Genomic DNA, 26,281 nt, shown 5'->3' with positions numbered 1-26,281 from the left:
GAGGGGAAGGCAGTGTCAGAGGTGATGCGTGCTTCGTGCTTCGAGAAACAGAGCAGGGGAAGGGGGGCCAGGAGGAGCAAAGGCCCTGAGGCGAGACTGAGGTGTCAAAGGTGACAGAAGCCAAGGATAAGATGGAGATATGCCTGCTAGGGAAGGTGGAAGGAGACAGCTCTGATAAGGAGCAGAGGCAGGGCCAGCAGGGCCTCTTCTGCTGGTCACACTCTCTAAACCGCAGATGTAGGCCCAGAGGAGTTGCGTCCCCTTAGCAATTTCTGACAGTTTGTTCCTCCCCTCACTCCCTCACATCTCTGGACAGATAGCCCTTTTCACATTCTCTTTGTGAATGTGATTTGTAATTCCTTTGTGTTTATCACACACACACGAACACAATCAAACCTCTTGAGTTCTTGAGGGTAGAGAGCCCAATTTTTGTTCAGCTCCGAGGTCTCCCTGCCGTTACGTTCCCCACAGTGCCCAGAAATGATAGGCTTCCATATACCAATGTGTTAAACTGAAATAATGGCATGGTCTTAAGCACATTCCCTCACTTCTCACACCTTAGTTTCCTCTCCTGTAAAATGGGGATAATCATCGATCGTGATGAGGAGGAAAAGAAAAAAAGGCTATAAAAATTGGGGGCCTAGATAACCTGGACTTGAGGCCACCAGGGTTTTTCTCTTGCTCTGAGTTGGGTGCCCCTGGAGCTACTGGGAAACGTTCTTGCCCTCCTCCCTCCTGCCACCACGGGGCCTCAGTTTCCTCCTCTGAGGGGAACTAACTGGGGAAGAGGGGCCAGCACACACTTCCCAGTGAGGGTGGGACTAGGGACACAGGCTGCCACAAATCTCTCCTGACTGCGCTGGTCCCCTCAGCCCAAATGCTTGTTGCTGTGACTTCTTATTTCACCTAAGCCATTTTTGGTCTGTAGGATGTTCCGTCTCCAGGTCTGTCCTGCCAGCCCTGGCTCCCACCCCACAATGCAGGCATCCAGGTCCCATGCCTGGGTCTGAGTCCCAACAAAGGCAGGCCCCGGAGACCAGCAGCCAACAAATCTGAGATAGGGCTTTCTGGGAGCGGCAGGCAGAGCCCCTGTGAAATGGAGGGTGGCCAGAAATCCGGAGCCCCTCACTGGTATCTGGGTTCCCCAGAGAACTGGCTTCCACTGGAGACGGAGAGAGGGGCGTCTTCTCAGCCACCTCCCTGTTTCCCGTCCTCTTTTTATCCCAGGCTGTGGGAGGCAAAGGGTTAAATCCCATAGAGCTGATGCTCTGACTCCAGGCTAGAGGGGCCCGGGAAGCTGGGGTCACTTCCTGCTCCGTCCCAGTCACCCTGAACTGGTCCCCGGGTCCTCAGCCTGGGATCACCCCTTGAGAAGGACCCCAGAGTCCTCGGCATCTAGCCCGCCCCCTGAGGCAGGGCATTCAAGGGGTTAAGTCCCCTGGGGCTGGATTCTGCCTTCCGGCCTTTCCCAGACCCCAGAGCCGTGAGTTGGGGGCGCCTGGGTTCCCGGGGGGTTGGCCCGGAGGGCCCGGGACGGCCGCCGGGGAACAATGGGGCGCGAAAGGCAGTGGCCGGGCGCGGGACTGAGCCCCCTCCCCCGCCCCCGGGCCGCCCGGGTTAGGGGTGGGGGCCGGGAAGGGGCCGTGAGGGCCGAGGATTCTGGGAAGAGCGCGAGGGTCTGGCTGTGGGGGAGGGGAGGGCGTGAGCATTCTGGGAAGAGGGAACTCGGCCTGGCGGGCCGGGCCGGGGGCCGGGGCGCCGCGGGAGAGCCGGGAATCCTGGGTGCCCCGGGCGGGGGAGGGGAGGATGCCAGGCTCGGGGTTGGGAGCCGGAAGGAGGGTCGTGGGGACCGGCTGGAGCAGAAGTCCAGGGTCCGGGCTGGTGTGGGCGTCGGGGGGCCGGGGCCAGGGTGGCTGTATTCCCGCGGCTGCCTCCATGTCAGGGTCACCCTGGGCCGCTCTCCACACCTCTCTGTGAGGCAGCCTCCTCCTCTTCTTCCCTCCCTCCCTCCCTCCCTCCGCAGTGGGGCTGGCCTGAGGTCGAGGCCGCTGCAGGCCCAAGCACTTCTTGCCTCCCTCGTTCTCCCCACTTTCATACTCCATGTCGGCCTTGTCATTAACCCCTTCCCTTCTACCCTGGATCGCTGAGTTTGAATTTCTCGAGAGACGATTATGGTACATAAATTCTTACCTGTCCTCAGCAAACACAGCAGGCATCTTCAACATAGTCAGGCAGCCCCCAGCTTGGCAGAAGTCCCTGCTTCCACCTTCCCAAAGACACCTACAGATGGGGGTGGGGGATTCTCATAGCCTAAGGAGCTGCGGAGATGAAGAAATTCATTTACTTCCTAACATCTCTCCTACTGCTGTTTGGCAGGCTTCAGCTAGCTCCTGCTTCACTTTGGTCACCACCCTGCTGCCTTCTCACAAGTCCTTGCACCACCGCCCCCATACACACAGTGGTCATCCCACATGGCCACTCAAAGCCCAGGCCCTCCCCAGGGTCTCTCTTACGGGTCTAAACTTTGTGGGGAGTTCTCCTCCTAGCACTTAGCTCCTGTGGCCCTGTTCCCTCATCATGGAATCATATCACTGCCTCTGGAGTGACAGCTGCCTATGTTTTACTCTGAACTCCTGCTCCTCTGCTGCCATCCCTTTTAAAGGCATTGGACCAAACAGGTTTTCTAGGAGCAAGGGGCATCTCATTCATTCAAAATTTATTGAGCACCTATTACGTGTTAGGGATGGGATACAGCAGTAACGAAAGAGAAGGTGGATTAGAGGAAGGGGTACTAGGATGGGAGTGGTAGTGGAAGGCTTCAGTGGGGAGTACTCTGTTTCTAGTTCACAGCTACAGATTGTCAGGATCCAACCCCTCCTTTTACAGCCAGGGAAACCTCTTGATCCGAGGAATTTCTCCATCCCGTTCCCATGGCCAGCAGGCTCTGTCTGAGCTTCTTTCCCCAGCTGCCCACGTTCATGAGTTTCACATGACTTTCAAGGTCATTTCCCTCTCTTAGAGGCTGCGACAAGCCAGACACAGAGCCTTGCATATCTGGTCTTAGTTCTGCCACTTCCCAGCCTGCGACTTTGGAGAAATCTCCCTGGGCATTGATTTCCTAATCTGGAAAATGGACAACCTGATTCCTGGGTCTCCTCAGAGGACTGTGGGGAGGATCGGGTGCGCCAATGAGGACAGCACAGCGGGCACTGTGTCAGCTAGCTGTCAGCTGCCAGGTGGTCTCCACACACTCATCCCGCCTCTCTTTTTCCTTTCCAATTCCCTCTCAAGGTAGTTCCTGCAGAAGCCCCCGATGGCTTTAAACTGCCCCCTCTCCCTACCTCTGGCCCGAGCTTCGACCTTCTTTCTGTGCTTGGATAACGGGAAAGTGCCCCAGTCTTTTGGAGGGCCCTGTCCCCTCAGGGAAATCAGGGTGGTTACTTTCTTTTTTTAACTCTTTAAGTGTTCCAGGCAGTCTTGGTTGTCTATGGGGCTCATAAGGAAAGTTTATTGGTCCCAATTAGCAACCCCCTTAAGGAGGAAAATTAGAGTCTTTAATGAACTTCCTCTGATTAGCAAAATAACAGGTTTCCCAGCCTCTGGGCATCAGAGGGGTAGGGTGAGAGCCTGCTTCCCCTGTGGGTGTCAGATAATACCTCTCCAGCCCCCAGTGTGGGTTCAAAGGGTTATGACTGATGAGCTTTTAATTACACTCTTAAATTCACCTATTTGCTTCGTTGTGATCTTAAGATCTGGAGCAGGAATCTGGCCTGCGGGGGCGGGGGGTGCCGAGGGGGGTGCCGAGGGGGGTTGGGCGCGGTGAGAACTGATGCCCAGAAAAATGGGGAGGTAGGAGACTGCAGTTCAGATCAGGAGAAATAGGGGCTGGGGGGTGGGCAGGTGGGGGAGTGGGGCTGGGGGAGTAAAGGAAGGCGGGAGGTCAGCTCCCATGGTGTGCTCTCTCCCCTCCCCTCCCCAGGGTCCCTGGAGCACTGGGCAGTCCTGAGTTCTGGGATGGAGCCCGAGGCAGCGCTGTGGGGCCCTCATCTGCAGGGTCCTGAGCTGAGCCCCGACGATGCTCATCGAGGTGAGGGACACAAGAAGGGACTGCGGTCCTGACAAGACAGTAGCCCCAGTTCAGGGAGGGGCGCAGACTCTGGGGGAAACCCAGGGGAGGGAAGTGATGCTCGGCCGTGTTCTGAAAGGAAATGGGGGCTGGAGACTCCCTTTCTCTCTGTAGGTGCCGGCAGTGGGAACGAAGAGGAGAGCCCTCAGCAGGAAAGTTCTGGGGAGGAGGTCATCTTGGGAGATCCAACTCAGAGTCCAGAATTCAAGGACCCACCCGAGATGCCCCTGGAGACACCCTCCCAGGATCCCTCAGTCCCCCAGGACCCCCCAGCCCCGCTGGGTCACTCCAACCCCTCAGACCACCAGACCCCTCTGGACCCCCCAACCCCCGAGGTAGTCCCGACCCCGTCTGACTGGACCAAGGCCTGTGAGGCCAGTTGGCAGTGGGGGACTCTGACCACCTGGAACAGCCCCCCGGTGGTCCCGGCCAACGAGCCCAGCCTGCGGGAGCTGGTTCAAGGCCGCCCTTCCGGGGCCGAGAAGCCCTACATCTGCAACGAGTGCGGCAAGAGCTTCAGCCAGTGGTCCAAGCTGCTGCGGCACCAGCGCATCCACACAGGCGAGCGGCCCAACACCTGCTCCGAGTGCGGCAAGAGCTTCACGCAGAGCTCACACCTGGTGCAGCACCAGCGCACGCACACGGGCGAGAAGCCCTACAAGTGCCCCGACTGCGGCAAGTGCTTCAGCTGGAGCTCCAACCTGGTGCAGCACCAGCGCACGCACACGGGCGAGAAGCCCTACAAGTGCACCGAGTGCGAGAAGGCCTTCACCCAGAGCACCAACCTCATCAAGCACCAGCGCTCTCACACGGGCGAGAAGCCGTACAAGTGCGGCGAGTGCCGGCGGGCTTTCTACCGCAGCTCGGACCTCATCCAGCACCAGGCCACCCACACGGGCGAGAAGCCCTACAAGTGCCCCGAGTGCGGCAAGCGCTTTGGCCAGAACCACAACCTCCTCAAGCACCAGAAGATCCACGCCGGCGAGAAGCCATACCGCTGCACCGAGTGCGGCAAGAGCTTCATCCAGAGCTCGGAGCTGACCCAGCACCAGCGCACGCACACCGGAGAGAAGCCCTACGAGTGCCTGGAGTGCGGCAAGAGCTTCGGCCACAGCTCCACCCTCATCAAGCACCAGCGGACTCACCTGCGCGAGGACCCGTTCAAGTGCCCGGTGTGCGGCAAGACCTTCACGCTGAGCGCCACGCTGCTGCGGCACCAGCGCACGCACACGGGCGAGCGGCCCTACAAGTGCCCCGAGTGCGGCAAGAGCTTCAGCGTCAGCTCCAACCTCATCAATCACCAGCGCATCCACCGCGGCGAGCGGCCCTACATCTGTGCCGACTGCGGCAAGAGCTTCATCATGAGCTCCACCCTCATCCGCCACCAGCGCATCCACACCGGCGAGAAGCCCTACAAGTGCTCCGATTGCGGCAAGAGCTTCATCCGCAGCTCCCACCTCATCCAGCACCGGCGCACGCACACGGGCGAGAAGCCCTACAAGTGCCCCGAGTGCGGCAAGAGCTTCAGCCAGAGCTCGAACCTCATTACGCACGTGCGCACCCACATGGATGAGAACCTCTTCGTGTGCTCCGACTGCGGGAAGGCCTTCTTGGAGGCGCACGAGCTGGAGCAGCATCGAGTGATCCATGAAAGGGGCAAGACCCCCGTCCGAAGAGCTCAGGGCGACAGCCTCCTGGGGCTCGGGGACCCTGCCCTGCTGACCCCACCCCCTGGAGCCAAACCACACAAGTGTCTCGTCTGCGGAAAGGGGTTCAATGACGAGGGCATTTTCATGCAGCATCAGAGGATCCATATTGGTGAAAACCCCTACAAAAATTCAGATGGCCTCCCTGCACACCCCGCCCCCAAGCCACCTCAGTTTCGACCCCCCAGGCTCCCTTTTGGAGGAAATTCCTATCCAGGTGCGGCGGAGGGCAGAGCTGACCCCCCAGGACAGCCCTTTAAAATGCCTGATGGGCAGGAGAGCTTCAGCCAAAGGCTGGGTCTGCTGTCCTCCAAGTCCTACATCTGTTCCCACTGTGGAGAAAGCTTTTTGGATCGCGCTGTGCTCCTCCAACATCAGCTCACCCACGGCAACGAAAAGCCCTTTCTCTTTCCTGATTATAGGATTGGCCTAGGGGAAGGGGCAGGGCCCAGTCCCTTCCTAAGTGGAAAGCCCTTTAAATGCCCCGAATGCAAAAAAAGCTTTGGCCTCAGCTCTGAGCTGCTGCTGCACCAGAAAGTCCACGCCGGCGGGAAACCCCAGAAGAGTCCGGAGCTGGGGAAGAGCTCTTCGGTCCTCCTGGAGCACCTCAGGAGCCCGCTGGGGGCCAGACCCTACAGCTGCTCAGATTGTGGGGCCTCCTTCCTCGATCGCCTAGCCCTCATCCGGCACCAGGAGACCCATACCCAAGAAAAGTCCCCCAAACCTGAGGACCCCCTCCCAGAGCCAGCCACCCTGTCCACAAGCCAGGAAAGTGAGGAGGAAGCCCCCATCCCCACAGAGAGCAGCAGCCACGGGGAAGGGGGAAGCCCCAAAACCCTTTTGGAAGAAAAGCCCTATTTGTGCCCCGAGTGTGGAGACGGCTTCACAGAAGTCGCAGCCCTCCTCCTCCATAGGAGCTGCCACCCAGGGGTCACCCTGTGAAATGGGTCTGGAGACCAGGGGCCTCTCTCTCCTGAGAGGAACACTGGATCTCCCCAAAAATTATGTGGGGAAAGGAGGAAAACTCTATCAGATTGTAGAGAGGCAGCGGATAAAGAATGGTGGGTAAAAATAGTGCTTTTACATCAGTGATGAGAAACCCTTTAAAATTGTTGGTGGGAACCACTTACAAGGCAGTAGAGAAAAACTGTTGGGTTAGAAACCCTATAAATACGTAGGAAAAAAAAGCCCTTTAAGTCTGTAGCAGAAAAACCCTATAAACCATAGTGGATAAAAGCCCTATTAATTGTAGGAAGAGGTCCCAATATGTCTCTAGACAACCCTATAAAACTGTATTGAAATCCTTGTGAAACTATAGGGTCAGGGAAGTGCAGGGAATATGACAATGGCGTTGACTTGGGAGGAGTGACCCTTAGAAGGTGTAGAAGAACCTCCCATGAACTTGCTCCACAGCATTCTCTCCCCTTGGAGTATGGGAGGGAACCTCTCTCCCAGAGCCGCGGACAATTACACTGAGGAAACTGCTCGTCTGGGAAGGAGCACGGGAATGGGGTGGAACCAGAAAAGGAAGAAAACAGGAGAAAAATAAGTGATGAGGAGCCCTCAGATCCACAGAGGAGAAATGACCCAGGAACTAGGAAAAGAAGGTGTAGCTCAGGACACTGGGGGTTCCTTGGGGTACGAGGGCAGTCTTAGATGATTGTGGTGTGTGAAAGGAAGAGGCCCGTGGAATTCCTGATCAGAAAGAACCCAAAAATGGGGAAGGAAAAAAATATCCAGCCTTTTTAAAGGCTGAAGTTTGGGGTGCATAAAAGCTTTAAGTATAAGGAGACCACAAAAATTAGGAAGAGCAGGGGGTTTGTTAGAGTGCTTTGAGGAAAGCAGACCAAGGTGGAGAAACTGTTCCGATGGAACCCAACAAACTCCAGGCTGCCCAGTCTTCCCTGTCTCCAGGAGCTTGTTAAACTGCAAGTACAAGCAGATCCCAGCTCAGGCCATCAGGGTTCCCCCCACCCCCAAAGCAGGCAGGACTCCCCTCTCCCCAGCCCAGCTGGGGACGTCTACTCTCAGAGGCCTCCAGGGATGGAGGGTCCCTCCTGCCACGTTCTCAGGTCTCACTGTCAGGAGGCTTCTCCTGAAATCTAACTGCCACCAGTCCTGCTGCAGTGGCAGCCCATTTCCTCAAATTCTGTCCTCAGTCGGAGAGGGAGAACCGCTGCTAGTCGACCTCCAAAGAATAAAGCCCTTCAGAGACTCAAGGCCTGTGTGTGGTTAAATCCTCCCCAGACTTCTCCAAGTCAAGAGAGCTATGTGTGGGCTCTCTGTGGCAACGAGGGACAGCAAGTTGACAGATTAGAGAGCTTTGATTAGCCAGCAACCTGATTTTAAACCTCACTCTTTCATCTGAGCTGTTAGCAAGGCTGCTGGCAGGACAAGCCAGCCTGCACACTGTGATGGGTGTCCAAACACCCCACAGACTGGACCGTGGGTCCCTGAAGAGTATATGGAGACCTGACCACCTCACCCTGGTACCTGGAGCCCTCTGAGGTTGTTAACAACCCAGCCCGACTGGGGGCTTGCAAAGGGACAGATTCCACCCACTTGGCTCCTCTCCTCCTTAGCCAGAAACCTTCAGAGGGAAATGGAAGGATGAGAAACACACTCCCTGGCCAGGCTTGTCTCCAGTCCTCACACACCACACACAGTGACATACTTTCATTAACCCAGCCAAACCCGCTCACATGACTGGGAGTGTGTGTCAGGGGAAACAGACTGTTTTCTTCTAAAATGGTTGGAGAGAGAAAACTCTTGAAACATCCGTAACAAGAACTCCATCCCCTAACTCTAGAGACCCTTAAAGAAGGAGAGGACTCCGTCCAGTGCTGGGTTCAAAGGAAGTGCCCACTGACCCCACGCTGGCCCCAGTAACGCACTGTGGTCCTGAAGTAAGAGGACTGAGATGCCAGGTGAGGAGTCACATCCCTGGAGAGGGTGACCCAGCTTCCTACAAGCCTGTGGAAGAGACCTCTGATTCCACTACCTAAAAGTTCAAAAGGTGAAAGTCCTTCACCTTTCGTCTATCCTGTTCCCAAAGGGATGACCCTCAAATTCAAAGATTGAAGTCTAGAACGCTGTAGGAGGAAGAAGCAAGGCCTGCTGGGGAGAAGGAAATGGCAGGCCTTGGATGACTACGGGGAGACCCTTGTTAACATCTGCATAAAGCCCCGCCCCACCCAAGTGCCAGGTCAGAGAGCACCACCAAGAGGGGAGAAGAAGGCTGCCTGCCTCTATTGACAGCATGGACCAAGGGGGTGTCCCTCTGAGACTGAGGAAGAGGAGACGATTCTCCAAGCAGGTTGTTTTCCCTGTAAGATGGCAGCAGAAAGAAACTTCAGTTGTAGAGACAAACCCCTTGTAAAGCTAGAAGCAGATCCTCTCAGAAACAGGTCTGAGGAATCTGTCTCCAGAAGGGTCCTGGAGAGCCCTTGGGGCTCCAGGGTCAGTCCAGGGGAAGATGGTCAGTGTGGTCAAAGGCTGACTGAAGGCCAATTGAGGACTAGGGTGTAGCATACGTAGTAGGATGCTCGCATGCTGTAGGGTGAGGGCCAGAGGTCTTGGCTCCGGTACTGAATGGATGATGTGGACATGATTAGTTGGGGTCTGGGGTTTCATAGCAAGAAAGGGGGCGGAGTCAGAGACCTTTGGGGCGTGACCTGGTCTCTGTTGCCCACCTCCCCAAACTCTTTTAGCTGGGTACTTTCCTCCCAGAGCAAGCTACATCTTGGGAGGAACTAAACAGGGAACAGGCTGTGGGAGGTGGCAGTGTCCAGAGTCCCTCTGACCAGCTCAGGCCAAGGCCCAGGGGTCGTGGCACTTTCCCACCCGAACTGGGTCTGGAAGGCAGAGTGTAGCCAAACCCTCTCGTTCAACTCCACGCAAGCCTGACTCTTAAGAAGTGTCCTCGTGGAGGAGTGCGACACAGGGTCACAGCGTCATTGGTGAAAGCAGAGGGGAGAATAGAAACTGATCTGAGCTTAGGCTGAAACTTGAAACTGCTATGGATATGGAGGTCAGAAGGGAGCATGGGCATGAATCCTGAATGGTGGGGCAACTTGAAACCATCACAACCAAGAGGTGGGTTCCATGGCACCCGCCCCTCAGGTGAGCAGCCCCGACTCCTTTGCCCCCATGAGGGAAGCCCCACTCACCTGACTTGTCCCCCTGGAGTGAAGAGAGGCCCCACTTTTGAGTGTTGTGTGTCAATAACAGTGTTGTGTCACTGGTGGTCATGTTGATTAGTTGAAGAGAATAAAGGGAGTAAGATTTCCCAGGTGGTTTCTGTCTTCTCTTTCAAGCCTAGAGCAAGCTGAGAGAGCCCGTCCTCTCCCAGGGCAGCTTCCGTGTGTAACCTCAAAAGCTCAGCCCAGCCCCAGGCCGCCCTTGCAGCCCTCTTCCCAGAGGCCTAAAATCCCCATCCAGAGCTTGCTGGTGGGAGCCTGAGGGTTTATAGAGTTTTAAAATCTGCCCCCTTGGGAGACAGGGGCAGAAATGTGTTGAGAAGGTGGCAGAGCCAAGCAGCACGACATGCCGACTTCTGAGTGGCAGCCTGGTGACTCTGGCACTGGCTGGCTCGGGTCCAGCCGTGCTGCCCCAGGGAGGCCTCTTGGGCCCCAACACCTGCACCCTCCCCAGATGGCCACAAGGCAAAGTGCCTAAGATTCTAGTTCCAGAAGCCGGCAGCCACCTCCCCTGGTTCGCCTGGGTCCTGGACCTGGCCCAGCCCTTCCTCTGGACCAGAGCCTCCTAGACCCCGAGGAGAGGTGGGTGGTGACCTGGCTTGTCATCTCACTCTCAGGATGTAGCCCGTGAGCCCCCAACGTGTGGAGAGGCTGAGGCTAACAGGAGGCGGCCATTTGCCTAAGATGCAAGGTGCTGAGGGAAACCAGAATGGCCAGGAGCAAGCTCTGCACCCAACCAAGCCTCTCCTCCCCCACCGCTGGGCCTGCCTGGGCCTGGCCTGGGCTCCACACTGGGCCAGGCAGGGGTTGCTCTGCTGAATCCGCCTTGCAGGCTTGCCTCAGTGCTATCTCCTGAACCTAGACCTGGCCATGGCCCCTGAGCAGCTGCTGGAGGTCAATACTTGCTCTAACCCGTTGCCTGCCCCTGCCCCAGTCTGCCGGGGGCCCCTGCCCCAGCCAGGAAGCTGTCTCCCCACCTTCCCTGTGCTTCTCTGACCCAGACTCCCAAGGCAGACTCAGTTGTCTCTCCTTCCCCTTTTCCATCTGGAAAGCAGGGTGGGGGGCGGTGGAGAAGGGGGAAAGAGAGGAGGGAATTGTGTTTCATGTAGAAGCGAGTAATGAAGGCTATTCTATATTCCCTGGGGACACTGAGGTACCTCAGCACAGGAAGATCCTCAGCAAAGTGAGGGGACTACAGGGGAAGAACAGACACTGGAGCACATTGGTTCATACTTAGCAGAAGGGGCTGTGTATCCAGACGTGGTACCTGCCACAGCAGAGGGTCAGGAAACTGGCAGAGGAAGTGACCTGAAGGTTGAGGGCTGCAGGAACAGGAAATAGTAAGTGTAGGGGCCAGTGGTGTGGTGGGGGATAGAGGGTGCATAACAGGTGTGGTGGGGGATAGAGGGTGCATAACAGTTAGGTGTAGGCTTAGAGCATAGTGGAGTGGAAATTGAGAAAAGGGAGAGAGCAGAGCCTGGAGTGTAGAGCATCCTGTTTGAGTAACTTTGGAATAAGGGCACCATTGGGGGAGAAGGGATTAAGGAGAGTGATGTGATCTTATCCCCCTCCCCCAGCCCTGGCCACAAATGATGGTGATTTACCAGGTCTGGGGCTCAGGAAAGACAACTGGGTTGGAGGAGATGGGCCTTAGCAGCCTAGCTGCTAGCTGGGTCCTGGATAAACACACCCAGGGAGAGCAGTAGAGTAGAAAGGAGAGGGTCTAGCTTATAGGTAGAGGAGGAGGACTGTGAGAAGATAATAAGTATGAGGAAAAGCAGGAAAGTGTAGCACCACAGGGCCCAAGGGAAGTTTTAAAGAGAGTGGTTAATGTCAAATGCTCCCCTGGACCCTGGGGCCAATCACAGACAGTAGCCTTAATTCTGGCTAAAACACGTAACTTTGCCACTGAGGCCAACATCTGCTTACCCCCAGAGGCCAGTCAAGGTCAAGACTGGTTCAGGAGGAGCTTTGGCCTGCCCATCCCAAGGGCCCAGGGTATCACACAGCCACTGAGGTTACTGGGGGTTGTAAGGGATCAAACATCCTGAGTGGAAGGGGCTGACCAGCCCCTAAGGCAGATCCTCCCAGCACTGGGCAGGCTCATTGCAAACCAGCGTTTATGGTGAGTTTACTCTGTTCTTCCGGCAGCATCAGTGCTTGCTCCTCCCACAAATTCTGGGATTTTTATCCCACTCCCTTGGTCTGGAGCTTGAGAAAGTGGTTTGGGCATACTTTATTAAGCATGAGGACTCGGAGATTTTAGCCCTACTGGATATGGAGACTAGCCCAGGAGAGATATTTGGGGAGGTGTCGCAGTCACTTGCATTTGTTAAGGAGCCCACGTGGAGGTGACTCCTGGGAAACAGGGTACGGCTCACAGAAGATTCGCGGACCCCGGCCCGCTCTAGGGCGCAGCGCTCCTCTCAGAGCCCGACGGCATCTCTATGATACAATATGCTGCGTTTTTTCCCACCCTGGCCACCACTGCCGGGAGCCACGGACACTTCCTCGACGGCCCGATGCCATCCCCCGCCACGGCTCGCGCCTCGGCGAGCGCGCCCACTGCCGCCAGCCCTGCGCCGGAAGTCACTGTAGCCCGCGTCTCCGTCTCTGGTGCGACCTGGTCCAACCGCTGCGGCCCCGCCGAAACCTTGGGCACCAGGCGGAGCCCAAAGGCGGACAAGGCCGCGAGCCCCAGCGAAGGTGCGACCTCTGATAAAGCCGCAGCGTCGCGCAAGGGCGTGACTGCTGACAAGTCGGGGCCACGACTCCAGTTCCAGCTCCAGCTCCGGCACCACGCCCGGTCAACACCGGCCCGTGCGCGAGCCCCAGTGCAGCCTCGGTGAAGGCTCTGGCCGCGGACCCGACAGCACACTGAACCCACAGGCGCCGCTGGACATACGGTTCCCGAGAACAAGGCCAGTGGCCGGTGCAGGTCACAATGAAATAAGTCACACGCTGAGGCGTCCTGTTTGTCCTTCCGAGGGGGAAGGGCGGGTGAAGCCATTGGGGAGAAACGGCCCACAGACTGGGGTCCAGGCCCGCCTCTGGCCAGCACAACCGGGGACCCGGCTCTCCCCTCCGAGGATCTTGCCTACAAGTGCCAATACAGAACTACATTTCCCAGGATGTACTTCGGGGTTCCCAGCATCCCTGCCGCCGATGACTGCGCGGGCTGTGGCGAGCACGCACGGACCTGGCCGGCAGAGCTGCGGAGATCCAGGGTGTGTCAGCCCCTCCCGATGGGAACAGAATGGGCCGACTGGTGACAGAGTGCTGACCACGACGCTTTCTCCCTGCAGACGCGCCCCTCCCACAGGCCCAGTCTAACCAGGTGTTGGGAGTGGGGTCTCATATGTGCAGGCCCTCCAGGTTCACACACCAGCCAGCGCAGCGCTGGGAACAAGTGTTAACAGCCAAAATCCGGAACCACATTTAGGGCAGGAAGCCTGGCTACCCGGACTATAGACTGAGGGTTGGACGTTTATTCAAAACAATTAACAGCCTATACAAGACATCTCTAGAGCAGGGGCTGTGGGTCCCAGTGGAGCCTTGCACCTCTCAGCAGCTCCACCTTCCAGGCCCCTGCATACTGCCTTCACAGCCCGGTAGAGTTTGCTTGGGCAGGCAGCACAGGAAGCATTGTGGGTACAGGCTCAGTCACAGGGTGTTAGATGAAGCTCTTCTACCTGGAATGATTGGAAGTCGGCCCAGCAGGCTAGTCTGTCCCTTTCCCCCTCGAAGTTTTGCCTCTATCAAAGTTAAGGCCACCAGGATGAAAGCAGGGTCAGGGCTAGGGACCCAGCGGACCCCTGGGAAGCATCAGGTGGGTTTAAGTGGGGCCTGGGAGCGAAGTAGAGATGGGGAGGGGTCTGATTAGAATAGAAACGGGGCTTCCCTGGTGGCGCAGTGGTTGAGAGTCCGCCTGCCAATGCAGGGGACACGGGTTCGTGCCCCGGTCCAGGAGGATCCCGCATGCCGCGGAGCGGCTAGGCCCGTGGGCCATGGCCGCTGAGCCTGCGCGTCCGGGGCCTGTGCTCCGCAACGGGAGAGGCCACAGCAGTGAGAGGCCCGCGTACCGCAAAAAAAAAAAAAAAATAGAAACTGATGATCTTAGTTCAGCACTCCCAAGATGAGTGCAAGGTGACTGCAAGGTGACTGCAGCAACCTTAGAGCTTCCCAGAAGACAGTGCCCCCACCAAGGAGGTGCTCTTAGTATAAGACCAAAGAGCCCAAGGAACTCCACACGAGGGAAGGTCTGCCCAGGTCTGGGGAGCAGAGGGTAAAGAAACTCCCTGGGCCCCAGAGCCCAGTCTCAGAGCAAGGAGCTGAGGATCTGACCCACTCCTGGTCCTTACTTGTGGGTGTGTAAGCAGGTAGTGAACTTCCACTTGTGTGGGAAGTCACAGCCTGGGGAATTTCCCCTTAGGGCTGGGATGGGCCCGTGGAGTCAGCTGGAGAAGGTTTAGGGCCAGGTTCCAGGAAGTTCCATTGAGTGCTCTGGGCCCCTCAGGCCTCTCACAGCAGTGCCCCCTAGGCTGTAGTTCTGACCTTGGGGAAAAGGTGAAACTGAGCTTGGTTAATCCCACTCCCACTAGCATGCACTGGGGCGCCCCCAAAACCAACTACATGGGGAGGGGCTGGGCTCACAGGATCTGGAATGGAGGGTGGGGGCCACTGGGTGTGGGGTGGGGAGGGACTGGAGGCACAGCCCCCAGGGTCCATGGGTGTTCCAAAGTCCCCTGAGTTATGGGTTCAGCTGATGTAGACACGGTGGAAGTCATGGGCACCAAAGGCTGCGTTGCACTTGGGGCACTTCCTCTGGCGGGCCTCATAGCGGCCCCGTACGCACTCGAAGCAGAAAACGTGGAAGCACTTGGTGAGAACTGCATCCTTCTTGCGGGTATTACAGCAGGGGCAGGTCAACCGCGCCTGGGCAGGGCAAAGGCATCAGCTCAGGAACAATCCTGACAGGGCCCGGATCCCAAGCTGATAGCAAGAGGTGGTCCAGACTAAGGCCACCACAGAGCAGACTGCACCTAACTCTCACCATAGCCCTAGGAGGTAGGGATAAGCACTCTCCAGATGAGGAAACTGAGGCTCAAAAGCCCAGGTTTCAAAACTAGAAAGTAGCAGTCTAGACTCTAACCTGGGTGGTGATGGCCAGTGGTCACATGTCCCCTCTAAAGGTCAATGACCCACAGGCTCCAACCTGAGCTCCTCTGCCCTGGGGCTTCATCTCTTGCCCCTCTGGCTTTCTCTGGCAAAACCCCAATCCTGGCTTAAGCCGACTGTCTACCTTCTCTCCACCTGCATCTGGTGAGTCACAGGTGGGCATGGCAGTGCCACTAGAAATCTGCTGTTCTCAACCCTCAACTGGGCCCATCCCTGGTGCTGCCCAGAAATCCTGCTCTGGGGCCTGGGATTCATTTATCTCTAAGGAGGTTTTACAAATCTCCTCTCCTATCTTGAAACTTCTCACCTGCCACCAGGTCTCACTTCCAACTCCAGACAAGAAATTCCCTCAACTCAGCATTCCCTACATTCATCCTCTGCCCTGCCCGCCACCTCAGCAACTCCCCACAAGCATCACCTCTTCCCTAGCTCTCAGAACCCTACCCATCAGCATTTGACAGGCTGCGAAGTCTGTTGTTTCTCCAAAAACCCTTCCCTGCTCCCTCATGGCTGCCTCGAGCTGCCTCTGCCCCTTCAAGGCTAAACTGCTTCAACAGGTTGTCTATTTACTGACTCACTCTCCACCCTTTCCTCACTCCAGTAGGTGAGAGTCCAGGTGATCTGGCCTCCACCTCCACCTCTGCCCAAGAACTCCCACCAAGACTGCCAAATCCAAGAGGCATCTCTCAACACTTGCTTCATTTGCCTTCTTGGCAGTTCTGAGCTCACCCCTGCCTCCTTGAAACTCTTCCCCAATCAATTCCCTCTAGATCGCTCTCCTTCCTCCTAAACTACAGGCTTCTCTTCCTCTGTCCATCATTTAAGTTTCGAGGCTCCTCAGGGGGAGTGACCCCTGTTCCGTGTCATGCCACAGACCCTCCCTGGGTGACGACAGTTACATGTGGCTTCTACCTTTGCCTCTGCTGACAATCCCCCACAAACTCCTGTCCTCCAGACCAGCCCTTTTGCTTTGAGTGCCTTCCCAGACAGCCTCCCAAGAAGTCCCACAGGCACCTCATCCTCAACATCCCTGAGACGTCACTCTCTGCACACTGACTCCAGGATATGCCAAGCAGCTCAACCTGGTTTACAAACCCTTCAGGATCTAACACTGCCCAACCCCCACCAGGCTTGTCACTCAGCACAAAACCCATGTTCTGTCCTCCAACTACGACTGTCCAGCTCTGTCCTCCAGCACGCCTCTCTCAACTAAGGGCCTCCACCTCTGCCTTTCCCTTTGCTGGAACCCTTTCATCCCCATTCATCACGGCCAACCCTGACTCACTCTTCAGTTTTCCTTTGGATGATATTCCTTTCAGGAAGCCTGCTGACCACCATGGCTGTTAAGGGGCTCCCCTGATTTCCCACAGCCCCTCTGGCCTCTGCCATCACACTGCTCATCACTCAGATGGGAGAATTACTTGGCTGCCTCCTCCAACAGACTGTCAGTTTCAAGAGATCTGAGACCAGGTCTAGTGCCTAGCCCCCTCACACCTAGCCAGGCACTCTGCCTGGCACATAGTATGTGTACCATACTTGATAGTTATCTGATTCTCCACAACAGGTTCTGCCCAGGTTTTGCCATCCTACCTTATTTCTGGGTTCCCCAAACTACCCACCAGAGCTCTCACCAACCCCCCATCTAAGATTCCTAGGTCATCTAAGATTCCTGGAGCACAACCCAGCCCCAAGGCCCCACCTTGTACTCCTTGATCTCCTCCTGGAGGATTTCATCGGCATCTGCGTAAACCTCCACCTTCCTCTGCTTCTCCAGCTTGCGCCGCAGCCGTGAGATGTCCTCCTGGGGCAGGAGAGGGGCTAGGCTGAGTGCAAGGGTCCTCAATCTGAACCTCCTGCCCCCACCCCGCCTCCACCCCGCCTCCACCCCCTGCCCGCCACACACCTGAGCCCTCTTGAGGTTGAAGCTCTCTTTCTCACGGGCGGCCCGGCTCTCTGCCAGGCAAGGCTGGATCTCTCGCAGCCGTGTCTGCACGTGCTCCAGCTGTACCTTCAGGTCCTCGGCCAGCTGAGCTGCTTCCACAGCCTGAGGTGGGTGGAGTGGGGAGGAGGGGCACCGTTTGCCGTTTGCCTGAGCCTGGGGAGTCAGGCATGTGGAGCCATGGCCCACAGATGCTTGTGTCAACCATCCAGTGATTCCTGCTCTCGGGATAAGTCCAGTATCTTCACTGGAACTGGTTCTGTCTCCTGACCTCTGAACCCTCACCTCCTCCTAGTCTACCTCATTCCCAACACCTTCAGTTCCTCACCTACGTAACGCTCTCTCCTGTCCTTGAGGCTTCACCGGGCTCCTCTCTCTGCTCCCCTCAACTCCCTCAACACATATTTTTTTCCTGCAACCCCCTGAGGCCTCAGCTCAAATGTCACCTCCTGAAACAGGCTGTCCTATTTTTCTTTCATCCGCCTCCATTTCCTTCATAAGACATACTGTGAGTTCCCTGGTGGCCCAGTAGTTAGGATTCCAGGCTTTCACTGCTGTGGCCCACAAGCTGTGCAGCATGCCCCCCCCCCAAAAAAACATGCTATGATCTGTAATAATGTTATTTTGTCTGTGGGATTAATGGCTTGCTATCTGCCCCTCAAAACTGGAAGTTCCCACTTCCAGCAAGGCGGTCTTGTTCCCGTGATCTCCCCAGCACTTAGTGCAGGTCCTGGTATACAGCAAAGGTATGACTAATACTGCTTAAATGAATGAGCCAAATGGAGAAGAAAAAACGTCCAGAAGGGGAAAAAAGATGAAAGTCAATGTTAATCTTAAGCCTTTACCATAAGCTAGAGGAGTGATGTCACCAAGAGGGTGCCACAGATCATTCCTAACTCTGTTACCCTCAGAAGAAGAACTACCACAAGCTAAACATTTCTTAGGTTTAATACAACTACATGACAGAGACCACCATGCCCATTTCACAGCTAACCAATGCAGTGGTTAGGTTGTGGGCTGTGGAGCCAAGGAGACCCGGGCCCAAATTCCAGTTCCACTCTTTCTTGAGCAAGTCAGCTACCTCCCTGAGCCTCAGTCTTCTCACTTATGAAAGGTAACAACAAAAACTGTTGTAGGATTATTTTCAGACTGAAATGTGACCAAGCATGGAAAGTCCTCCAGCACACAGTCTGGAACACAGTAAGTGTCAGAGACATGAGCTGGGCTGTGAGATGAAGCAGAGCCAGACTTTGGCCCAGGTCATCTGCTTCAAGTTCTCTAGGCAGAGTCACAACGTGAGGCTGTGAGCCAGAATCCCAGGTTGCTGTCCCCTCGCATAGGTCTGGCCTCACCTTCCTCTTGTTGAGCTCCAGGGCCTGGCTGCGCAGTGTCAGCTCCTTCTCCACACCCCCGAGGCTGCCCTGCAAGGCCCGCTCTTTTTCCTCCAGCTTCTGCACGGTCAGCAGCTGGGCATCCACCTGAGGACAGGGGTGGGGATTCAGTGCTGGGGAGCCCCTGCCTCTCCAGCTCCACCCTAACAAGCCCAGGGCAGCCATACCTGGGACTTGAGGCCAAGAACCTGCTCGCCCAGCTCATCCTTCTCCTCCCGCAGTAGCTTATGAATCTGGTTGGCCTTGATCCGCTCTGACATCAGCTTAAAGTTTGCATCGTCCTTTTCCCGCAATTGCTGTAGCAGCCGCCCATTCTGCTCCTGCATGTCCTCAAAAGCCTGGCCTGTCACATCCATCTCTGAGAGCAGAGCCTCCTCCTCCTGCAGCAAGTGGGCAGGGACAAGATGGAATGTAGCAGATGGACAAGATGACAGTGGGGAAACCACAGGAAAACACGGCTGAGCAAAGAACCACAGAATGGACCCAGGCCACGTGCTACAACAGGAGGTTTAGGGAATTCCAACATTCAGAAGCAAGGGGACCAGAACAGGGTCGCACCTGCTTGGTGGCACCCAACTTGCGTTGCAGGTGTTCTATCTGCTCCTCTGCCTGACGAATGCGCCGCAGGGCATCCTCATCCGCGATCTTCTTGCTCTCCCTCCGATCCCTCTCCTCTAATTCCCGGATGCGGCTCCGTAGCTCATCGACCTATAACCACCAGAAGGAGGGAGCTCTCTTGTCACTGCTTCCTGCTGACCTAGGGCTCTGCTCTGGTTACAACCCCCTGGGGCAGCCTCTCTGCACACTCCATAGGCCCTACCTGCCCTCACCTCAGCCTTGGCCTTGCGTTCCGCTGCCATGAGCTGCACCTTATCCCGCTGCTCCTTGGGTGCAGACTTATACATGTCCAGCAGCAGTTTCATCTCCTTCTGACTTTCCTGGGCCTTCCTGGGGGAGGCACAGGAGGAAGGCTTGGTGAGTAGGCTTGGAGGCCACTTGGCAGGGGTGGGAAGGAGAAAGGAACAGGGCCTCACTTGAGCTCTGCTCGGAGACCTTTGAGGAGCTCTGACTCCTTCCTCTTGGCCTCCTCCACCTTGACCTTCTCCCGATCAGTCCTTGAGAGAGCTGAGGCTACAGATGGGGGTCCCAGCCCAGGCCCTTCCCGCTCCCGAAGCTCCCGCTTGGGTTTGGCCTCAGGTTCTCGGCCCCGGGAGGAGGGGCCCTGGGCCCCGGGGGTCAGGGCCTGGGCCTCTTCCTCAGAAGGGACCAGGTCTTCCTTCTTCACCAAGGAGGTAGTAATGGCAGCACCAGGCATTGAAGCCATCTCCTTTCTGGCGTCAGGGGCACCAACAGGGCCTGGCCCACCCTCTTCTTTCCCTGGGGCTGGGACAATCAGGCCAGAGTCCTCTGGGTGGCCCAGGGTGGGGATGGAGTGGGTAGAGCCACTGGCCTGGGCCCGGAGCTGCAAAGCAGAGAGAGAACAGGGCTGAGAGGAGACGTGCTCACTGGGGTCTAGCCGCAGCTTTCCCCAGGCAGACCCCTCCTCACCTTGGCAATCTCAGCCTGCACTTCCCGCAGCTTCCGCTTGTATCGCTGAGCGTCCCCCTTTAGCTGGTGGTTGTGGTTTTGGAGGCTGCTGATCAGGTGGCGCATCTCCCGGTTGATGGGCCCTGGAAGAGTACAGGAAACTAAGGCTGGGTTGGTCCCTGGATTAGGGGCCCAACCCCTCAGTGGGGGAAGAGGCAGGGCCAGAGCCATCACTCTCATTACAAAGGAGATAACAACTGAAGCCTTATGTAGAGTGTGATCTCATCAAATAAATGAAGAGAATTCACCTAAACATAACTTGACACTGCCTATGTGTGTTATTTCTGCTAATGCAGATTTTAAAAATATTTCCAAATTTCCTTTCGAAGGAACACACAACTAACTGTAAATTCACAAAAGTAAGTTAGTCCACTTCTTCTGGCTTTTTAAACAAATATCATCTTCTTAGTTACATTTGCCTGGCATTTCTCATAATATTTCCTATCTGCCCTCCCTGCTTTATTATTCCTGATATATTTGTCACAACCTAATATACACGTTCAATTTTCTTCTCCTTTGTTGTCTATCTTCCTTCACTATAACACTGCTCCACAACAGGGATCCGTCGTGTTTTGTTCACTGGTATCATCCCCAAGCCTAGAACTGAGCCTGGATCATACAGTGTTCAATAAATGTGTGAAAAATGAATTAGTATCTCAGAGAGGCACCATAAGGCCAGAGAAGCATGGATGAGGGTGACAGCTCCCGTTCTGGCTGAGTCTGCTCCATGAGCCACCTCATCTGGCTGTAAGCCTCACTGTGCCTTTGAGCCAGGTGGTGTGGTCCCCGTTTTCCACAGAGAGATGAGGCTCTGGGAGAACAAAGGACTTAACCTCTTACATCTGGATAAGCATCTGGCCACACCAGGGCCCAGCAATCCCAGATAAGGCCCCACCTCAACCTTGTCCTCACCACATACCCGCCTGCTCGTTGGCCGCCAGGTTCTGTTCAAACTCGATGCGCAGCATCTCGTACTCCTTGCGTACCTGGGCCAGCGTATCCTCCAGCTGGATAACCTCTGTGCGCAGCTTCTTCTGCAGCCCCAGCTCATCACTCTGTGGGTTGAGGCATTAAGGACCCACACAACCCCTTGGCTCCTGGCAAGCCCCCCCTACCTCAGGCCTCAGCAGCTCAGGAAGAATTTACTCCCAAGGGACCTCTGGCAGGCACACAGGGCCTCTGACACCCTTGACCCAGGAACAACCTTACCCTAAGGGTCTGGCCTTTACCCCTGTCCCCGGCCCCTGTTCCAAGGGCATACCTCCATGTGCTCAATGTGCCTCAGGTGGGAATTCTTGGTGGCCAGCAGCAGCCCACGGGCCTCGTCCAGCTGGGTCTTCACTTGCAGAGACTCATTGTAGAGCAGTGAGAACTGAGCCTGCAGCATTCGGTACTCCCCTGTCTCCCGTACCACCTCCTCAGGAAGGCTCCGCAGGGCTACCTAGGGGCAGGGATGTCCAAAGGCAATCAGCAAGAGGTTTCAGAGCTCAGCTCCTACCGTGCAGGCTCAGGCCCTCCCAGCCCCAAACACAGCTCACCTTGAGGCGCTCATTGGTCCGCACAGCCCCCTGAAGTTCGGCCTGCAGCTTCTCCAGCTCTGCCATGCGGCTATTGGCCAATTCCTGGTTTTCCTCCAACTCCGCATTCAGCATCTCAAACTGAGGAGTGGGAAGGGCAGTAGGAGGCAGGGCCAGGCCAGGACGCATGCTTCCCTCATAGCCCCACCATATGCCCTACCCAAGCTCCCCTCTGCAGAGCAGTGATGTACTCTGAAGGCCCAGGGACAAGCCGGACCCGGGCACTTTCCTAAGGGCTCCCAGGCAAGTAGGAGAAAACTCAGTACTGCCTGGTCAGTGCTGGGAAGCAAGGCTTGTAACTGACAGGGGGTCAGGGAAGCCTTCCTGGAAGACCTGAAAAGCAAGCTGAGCAAGGGGAGACAGGGCCCAGTGACCCTGTAGCACCAAAAAAGTGTGCAACGACCAAGAGTTGAGAGAGCAAAAGCAGGACAAGGAATGAGACAGCGACAACAAGGCCCTTTCTCAGCTACACAACTGAGAATGCCAGTTGACTCCAACATACCCCAAGATCTCTTTTCTAAGTGGTACTTTTTTTGAGTGTGTGTGTGTGTGTGGTACGCGGGCCTCTCACTGATGTGGTCTCTCCCGCCGCGGAGCACAGGCTCCGGACGTGTAGGCTCAGCGGCCATGGCTCACGGGCCCAGCCGCTCCGCGGCATGTGGGATCTTCCCGGACCGGGGCACGAACCCATGTCCCCTGCATCGGCAGGTGGACTCTCAACCACTGCGCCACCAGGGAAGCCCCTAAGTGGTACTTTTAACCAGCTGATGTACGTACGACCTTACCTAATTCTTGTCAGTTACCCAAACTAGAACTTAAGCTCCATGAAAGGTTTAATTCCTGTCTGTTTCGTTCTCCAAAATGCCTGCTTCCTACACAGTACCTAGCACTTAGTGTTCAGCAATTATTTACTGAATACACATATGAAAGAATGAAATAAAGAGCACTGTGAGTAACGGGGAAAGACCTCCGAGACCATAGTTCGACGTCTGTCCTTAATTCTGAGGGGACGTTCAAGGGTAGGGTAGAGAAAAGGTTGTGGGAGGGACGAGGAAGAATGCTGCTGCTCACCTTCTGCATGCTGAGTGTGATCTGGCCCCCGTGAAAGCCTGAGGAGCTCCCAGATACATAGTAGCCAGAGTTGAGCTGTGGAGAGAAGACAGAGGAACAGATGGGTGTGGAGGAGAGAAGTGAGGGCCTCAAGTACCCTGCTCTGGCTCCATGTGACCCAGTGTCTGACCCTACCTGCTCCAAGGCCTCCGCTAGGTGCTTATTGAGCTTTTGCTCACGCTTCCGCAACTTCTCAATGTCCCACTGCAGGTCTTCTACTGTCGTCTCCATCTCCAGCACTTTGGTCTCTGAAGATGTCACTTTATCCTGGAGCTCAGAGTACTGGGGACAAGGAAGGGGACAGGTGCTTAGATAAGAGACCCGGCTCCCTGAGATCCTTGGGTGCCCATCTAATCCAAACCCTGCCCTGGTTCTAATCCCACCCTAAAAGCCCAACTCCCACCTCCAACGAGATGCGGTGGTGCTTCTCCTGTAGCTGGGTGGCCAAGTCCTGCAGTCGCCGGTTCTCACGGCCCAGCTCCCGGGTGCGTGCCCGAGCCGCCTCACTGGGGGGCTCACTGTCCCCTGGGAAGGGAGGGCTCAGGTAAGAGCCAAGTCCAGGGCAATGGGTCAAAGTACTAACTCATCCTGGAGTCTGCTATGTGCCCAGTGTGATCCACCAGCTGTCTTGCCATTTTCTCATGACAAAGCCAGAAGTCTTTGTCCCCACTGCACAAAGGAGGAAACCAGCTCAGAGAGGAGAGCCATTTGCTCAGAACGCCCAGGCTGGACTGACAGAACTAAGGCTGGAAGAAGTCAGTCTGCCTGCAAAGCCTGGGCACTTGCTGCTATGCCTTGTGGATCAGCAACTGCCACCAAGATTTGTGCACAATGCTCCCAAGAGGTCTCCAGCCACAAGGGGGAGGCTCCCCCAGCATCAACAACTCCTCCCACCCATCTCTCTAGAGCTCAACTCCAGGAATCAAAACGAGAGCCACCATCAACAGCCTAACCCTTCCCCTGAAAACATGGCTGATTTATTCCTTGGGGAACTGTGGCTGCCTCTGGGCCAGGAGCACTGAGGAGGGGATACCATAAAGATGCAAATGGAGTCGGACACCTCTGGGGTGGGGGCACAAAGAACTAACCTCGGCTGTATACTCGCTGACAGAGCTCCTCCACCTGGCGCTGTAGGCGGTCGGAGGCCTCCACGACACGGGACACAGCTGCCTTGGAGAATTCCATGCGGCCCTGCAGCTGCAGCTCCACCTCCTCACTACTGCTCGCACCCAGGGCCACCACAAAAGCCAAGGCTGGCTCACTGAGAGGTGGCCGCAGCTGCATTGGCAGGGGCTCTGGGAGGGATGGACAGACTCTCATGAGGATAATGGTAACAGTTATCACCACTCCGTACCAAGGTCCAGATCGCCTCCTTCAACTCTCTATGGCTCACTGAGTCAACATAACCAACACCTGTAGTACTGTGTTATCCCCATCTTAAAAGTGAAATAACTGCAGTTCAGTGAGGTAATTTCCTCAAAGCCAGAGAGCTACCAAATCACTTCCTCAGGGAAGGCCTTCTCTGCCTTCCCAAGCTAAACTAGTGTGCACACACACTAATTCCCACTCAGGGACCCCTATACTTTTTTCTTATGGTTTATAATCACTTTCTCCCTAATGGTTGGGGCAGTAAGTATTTCTTTTTTATTTTCTTTGTCTCCTCCAAAGCTACAACAATGTCAACTACACAGTCAACATTTAATACTTTCTTGAACTAAGAGTGTCAAAACATGAATTTCACTCTTAACCATGTCACTCAGATTCCAAAACCTGTGTTCTTACCCACTGCCCTTTGCTGCCCAGATATGAAATCAATTTGTGTGTGTGTGTGTGTGTGTGTGTGTGTGTGTGTGTGTGTGCGCGCGCGCGCAGGCACGGAATTCAGCAGCCTAATGTCAAAGTTCCCTCCTCTCCAGGACCTTCCCCAGAACTTAATTAAGCTTCCCAGATCCCAGGGCTCTGGCCCTACCCCTCAGCTCCGATGTCCCTGGCTCTGTGAGAGGGGTCTCATCACGTGTTGGCCCCTCCTGGGTCCCAGGCGCCTCTGTCCCTGAAGACAGCTCCCCCTGTCTCTCATGGTGTCGGAGAAGGGCTTCCACAGTTTCATCCAGCTGAAGGAAGAAAGCACCAAAAATGTTATGAATCCCTCAGGTGCTTCCCAGCAAGATACTCCTTTCCTAGCAGAGGAGTCTGAGGATTGGCAGCTGGATCAAGGCCAGGTCTTGGAAAGTAGAAAGGCATCCACCTGGGCCCAGTAGCGATTGACAATGAGGAGTGTGGCGTCATCTGTGGCCTGCCGCTTCTCCAACTTCTCAATTCGTTCTCGGAGTTCATCTTCACAAGCCTGTCTCTGTTCCAACCGCTCTGCCAGTTTCTTATTCTTGAACTGCAAAACCTTCAAGTCCATCTCCTCCTACCAAGGAAACAAAGGGGCCGAGAAGGTGGTCAAGCAGGGACCAAGAACCCAATCACAGGAAGAGACAAAGAAAAGCAAAATGGAATGGATGGGAGAAGGGAGTATCCCCAGACTAACTGCTAACAGGATTTAAAGAGGCTCAGACACCCACAGAGAAAGCGTCTCGGTTGTGAGGAGGGTCACGTTCTGCTTCTGCCTCTTCCTAACTGTGAAGTCTTTGACAAGTCACACGCCCTCTGGGAACCTGTTTTCCTATCTGTAAAGGGAAGGCAGACATCGTGTCCTCGGTTTCTTTCAACAGAGTGTTCTGAAAAGTGGATCTTGCTAAACCTGGGCAACTGGGAGTAAGGTTCTGGACGACGTGGACGGAGAACAGAGATGGGAGTTCTGGTTAAGTTGTGAGGCCTGAAACAGGAGCCCACGAACCGTGGAAGAGATGCCCCCAAGACGAATGGGCTCTATAAGCGTGGTTGTGGTCTTCTCCTCGCGACTCAGCTTCTTCTCTGGGGGCCCCGAGCCCCCATCGCCGGCGGCGCGTTTGTTGCCGGGCCCAGACATGGCCGCGGCGGCGAGGAGCGGCGCTGGCTCTCCTGAGGCACGTCAGGCAGGCGGAGGCGACGCTTCCGTCACCTGCAGAAGACAGAGAGCAGAGATGTGGAAGCGGCCGGAGCTCCGCAGCCCCGAGCCTCCCCCGCACCCACCTGCTGGACCCCGCCCCGCCGGCCCCGGGCCCCTCACCGGCAGCAGAATCACCCCATCGCCGCCATCTTGGACTCCCCTGGACGTCACTGGCCTCCCCAGCACAGAGCGCAGGCGCCACAGGCAGTACCGGATGTGGCGAAATCTTCTCCACTTCCTGTTTCTATTGGTCGCGCTTTGTCCCGCCTTTCGGGTCCCATTTGGTTTCTTTCTGAACACCGCCTCTTTCTCTCAGTGATTGGCCACTAGACAGTTCCTATGGTAACCGACAGCACACTTCCACTCTCCAGTCCTAACGACATCGCCTGCCTCAGAATAGCAACTTTGAAGCGAGGGCACGGGGGCGGGCCTTG

At 56.0% G+C, this 26,281-nt stretch overlaps 2 protein-coding genes across 7 annotated transcripts; one reads left to right on the top strand and one right to left on the bottom strand.

Moving 5' to 3' along the window:
• Positions 1-3,130: 3,130 nt before the first annotated feature.
• Positions 3,131-6,774, top strand: ZNF629 (zinc finger protein 629; the record flags this gene model as incomplete). The annotated part of the gene is made up of 3 exons (XM_079719045.1): positions 3,131-3,224; positions 3,980-4,087; positions 4,241-6,774. The coding sequence occupies 3 exons, from the start codon at positions 3,131-3,133 to the stop codon at positions 6,772-6,774; spliced, it is 2,736 nt and encodes a 911-aa protein (XP_079575171.1).
• Positions 6,775-13,504: 6,730 nt separating this feature from the next.
• RNF40 (ring finger protein 40) lies at positions 13,505-25,787 on the bottom strand (the record flags this gene model as incomplete). Of its 6 annotated transcripts, none has more annotated exons than XM_079720041.1 (19): positions 13,505-14,966; positions 16,909-17,010; positions 17,113-17,253; positions 18,501-18,626; positions 18,707-18,919; positions 19,098-19,247; positions 19,370-19,487; positions 19,574-20,001; positions 20,088-20,209; positions 21,046-21,181; positions 21,388-21,567; positions 21,665-21,784; positions 22,775-22,849; positions 22,949-23,095; positions 23,217-23,338; positions 23,902-24,126; positions 24,783-24,924; positions 25,059-25,226; positions 25,656-25,787. In XM_079720041.1, the coding sequence occupies 19 exons, from the start codon at positions 25,785-25,787 to the stop codon at positions 14,790-14,792; spliced, it is 3,024 nt and encodes a 1,007-aa protein (XP_079576167.1). In that variant the 3' UTR covers positions 13,505-14,789. The 6 variants fall into 6 exon arrangements, with proteins under 6 accessions (XP_079576167.1, XP_079576165.1, XP_079576166.1 ...); XM_079720039.1 differs by having other exon boundaries at positions 23,217-23,391; positions 23,898-24,108; XM_079720040.1 differs by having other exon boundaries at positions 23,217-23,352; positions 23,898-24,108.
• Between the last annotated feature and the right edge of the window lie 494 nt (positions 25,788-26,281).

This window comes from Hyperoodon ampullatus (genome assembly GCF_949752795.1).
Source record: "Hyperoodon ampullatus genome assembly, chromosome: 14".
Classification (NCBI taxonomy): domain Eukaryota; kingdom Metazoa; phylum Chordata; class Mammalia; order Artiodactyla; family Ziphiidae; genus Hyperoodon; species Hyperoodon ampullatus.
Note: the sequence above shows the minus strand (reverse complement) of the source record. Positions and strands in the feature narration are given on the sequence as shown.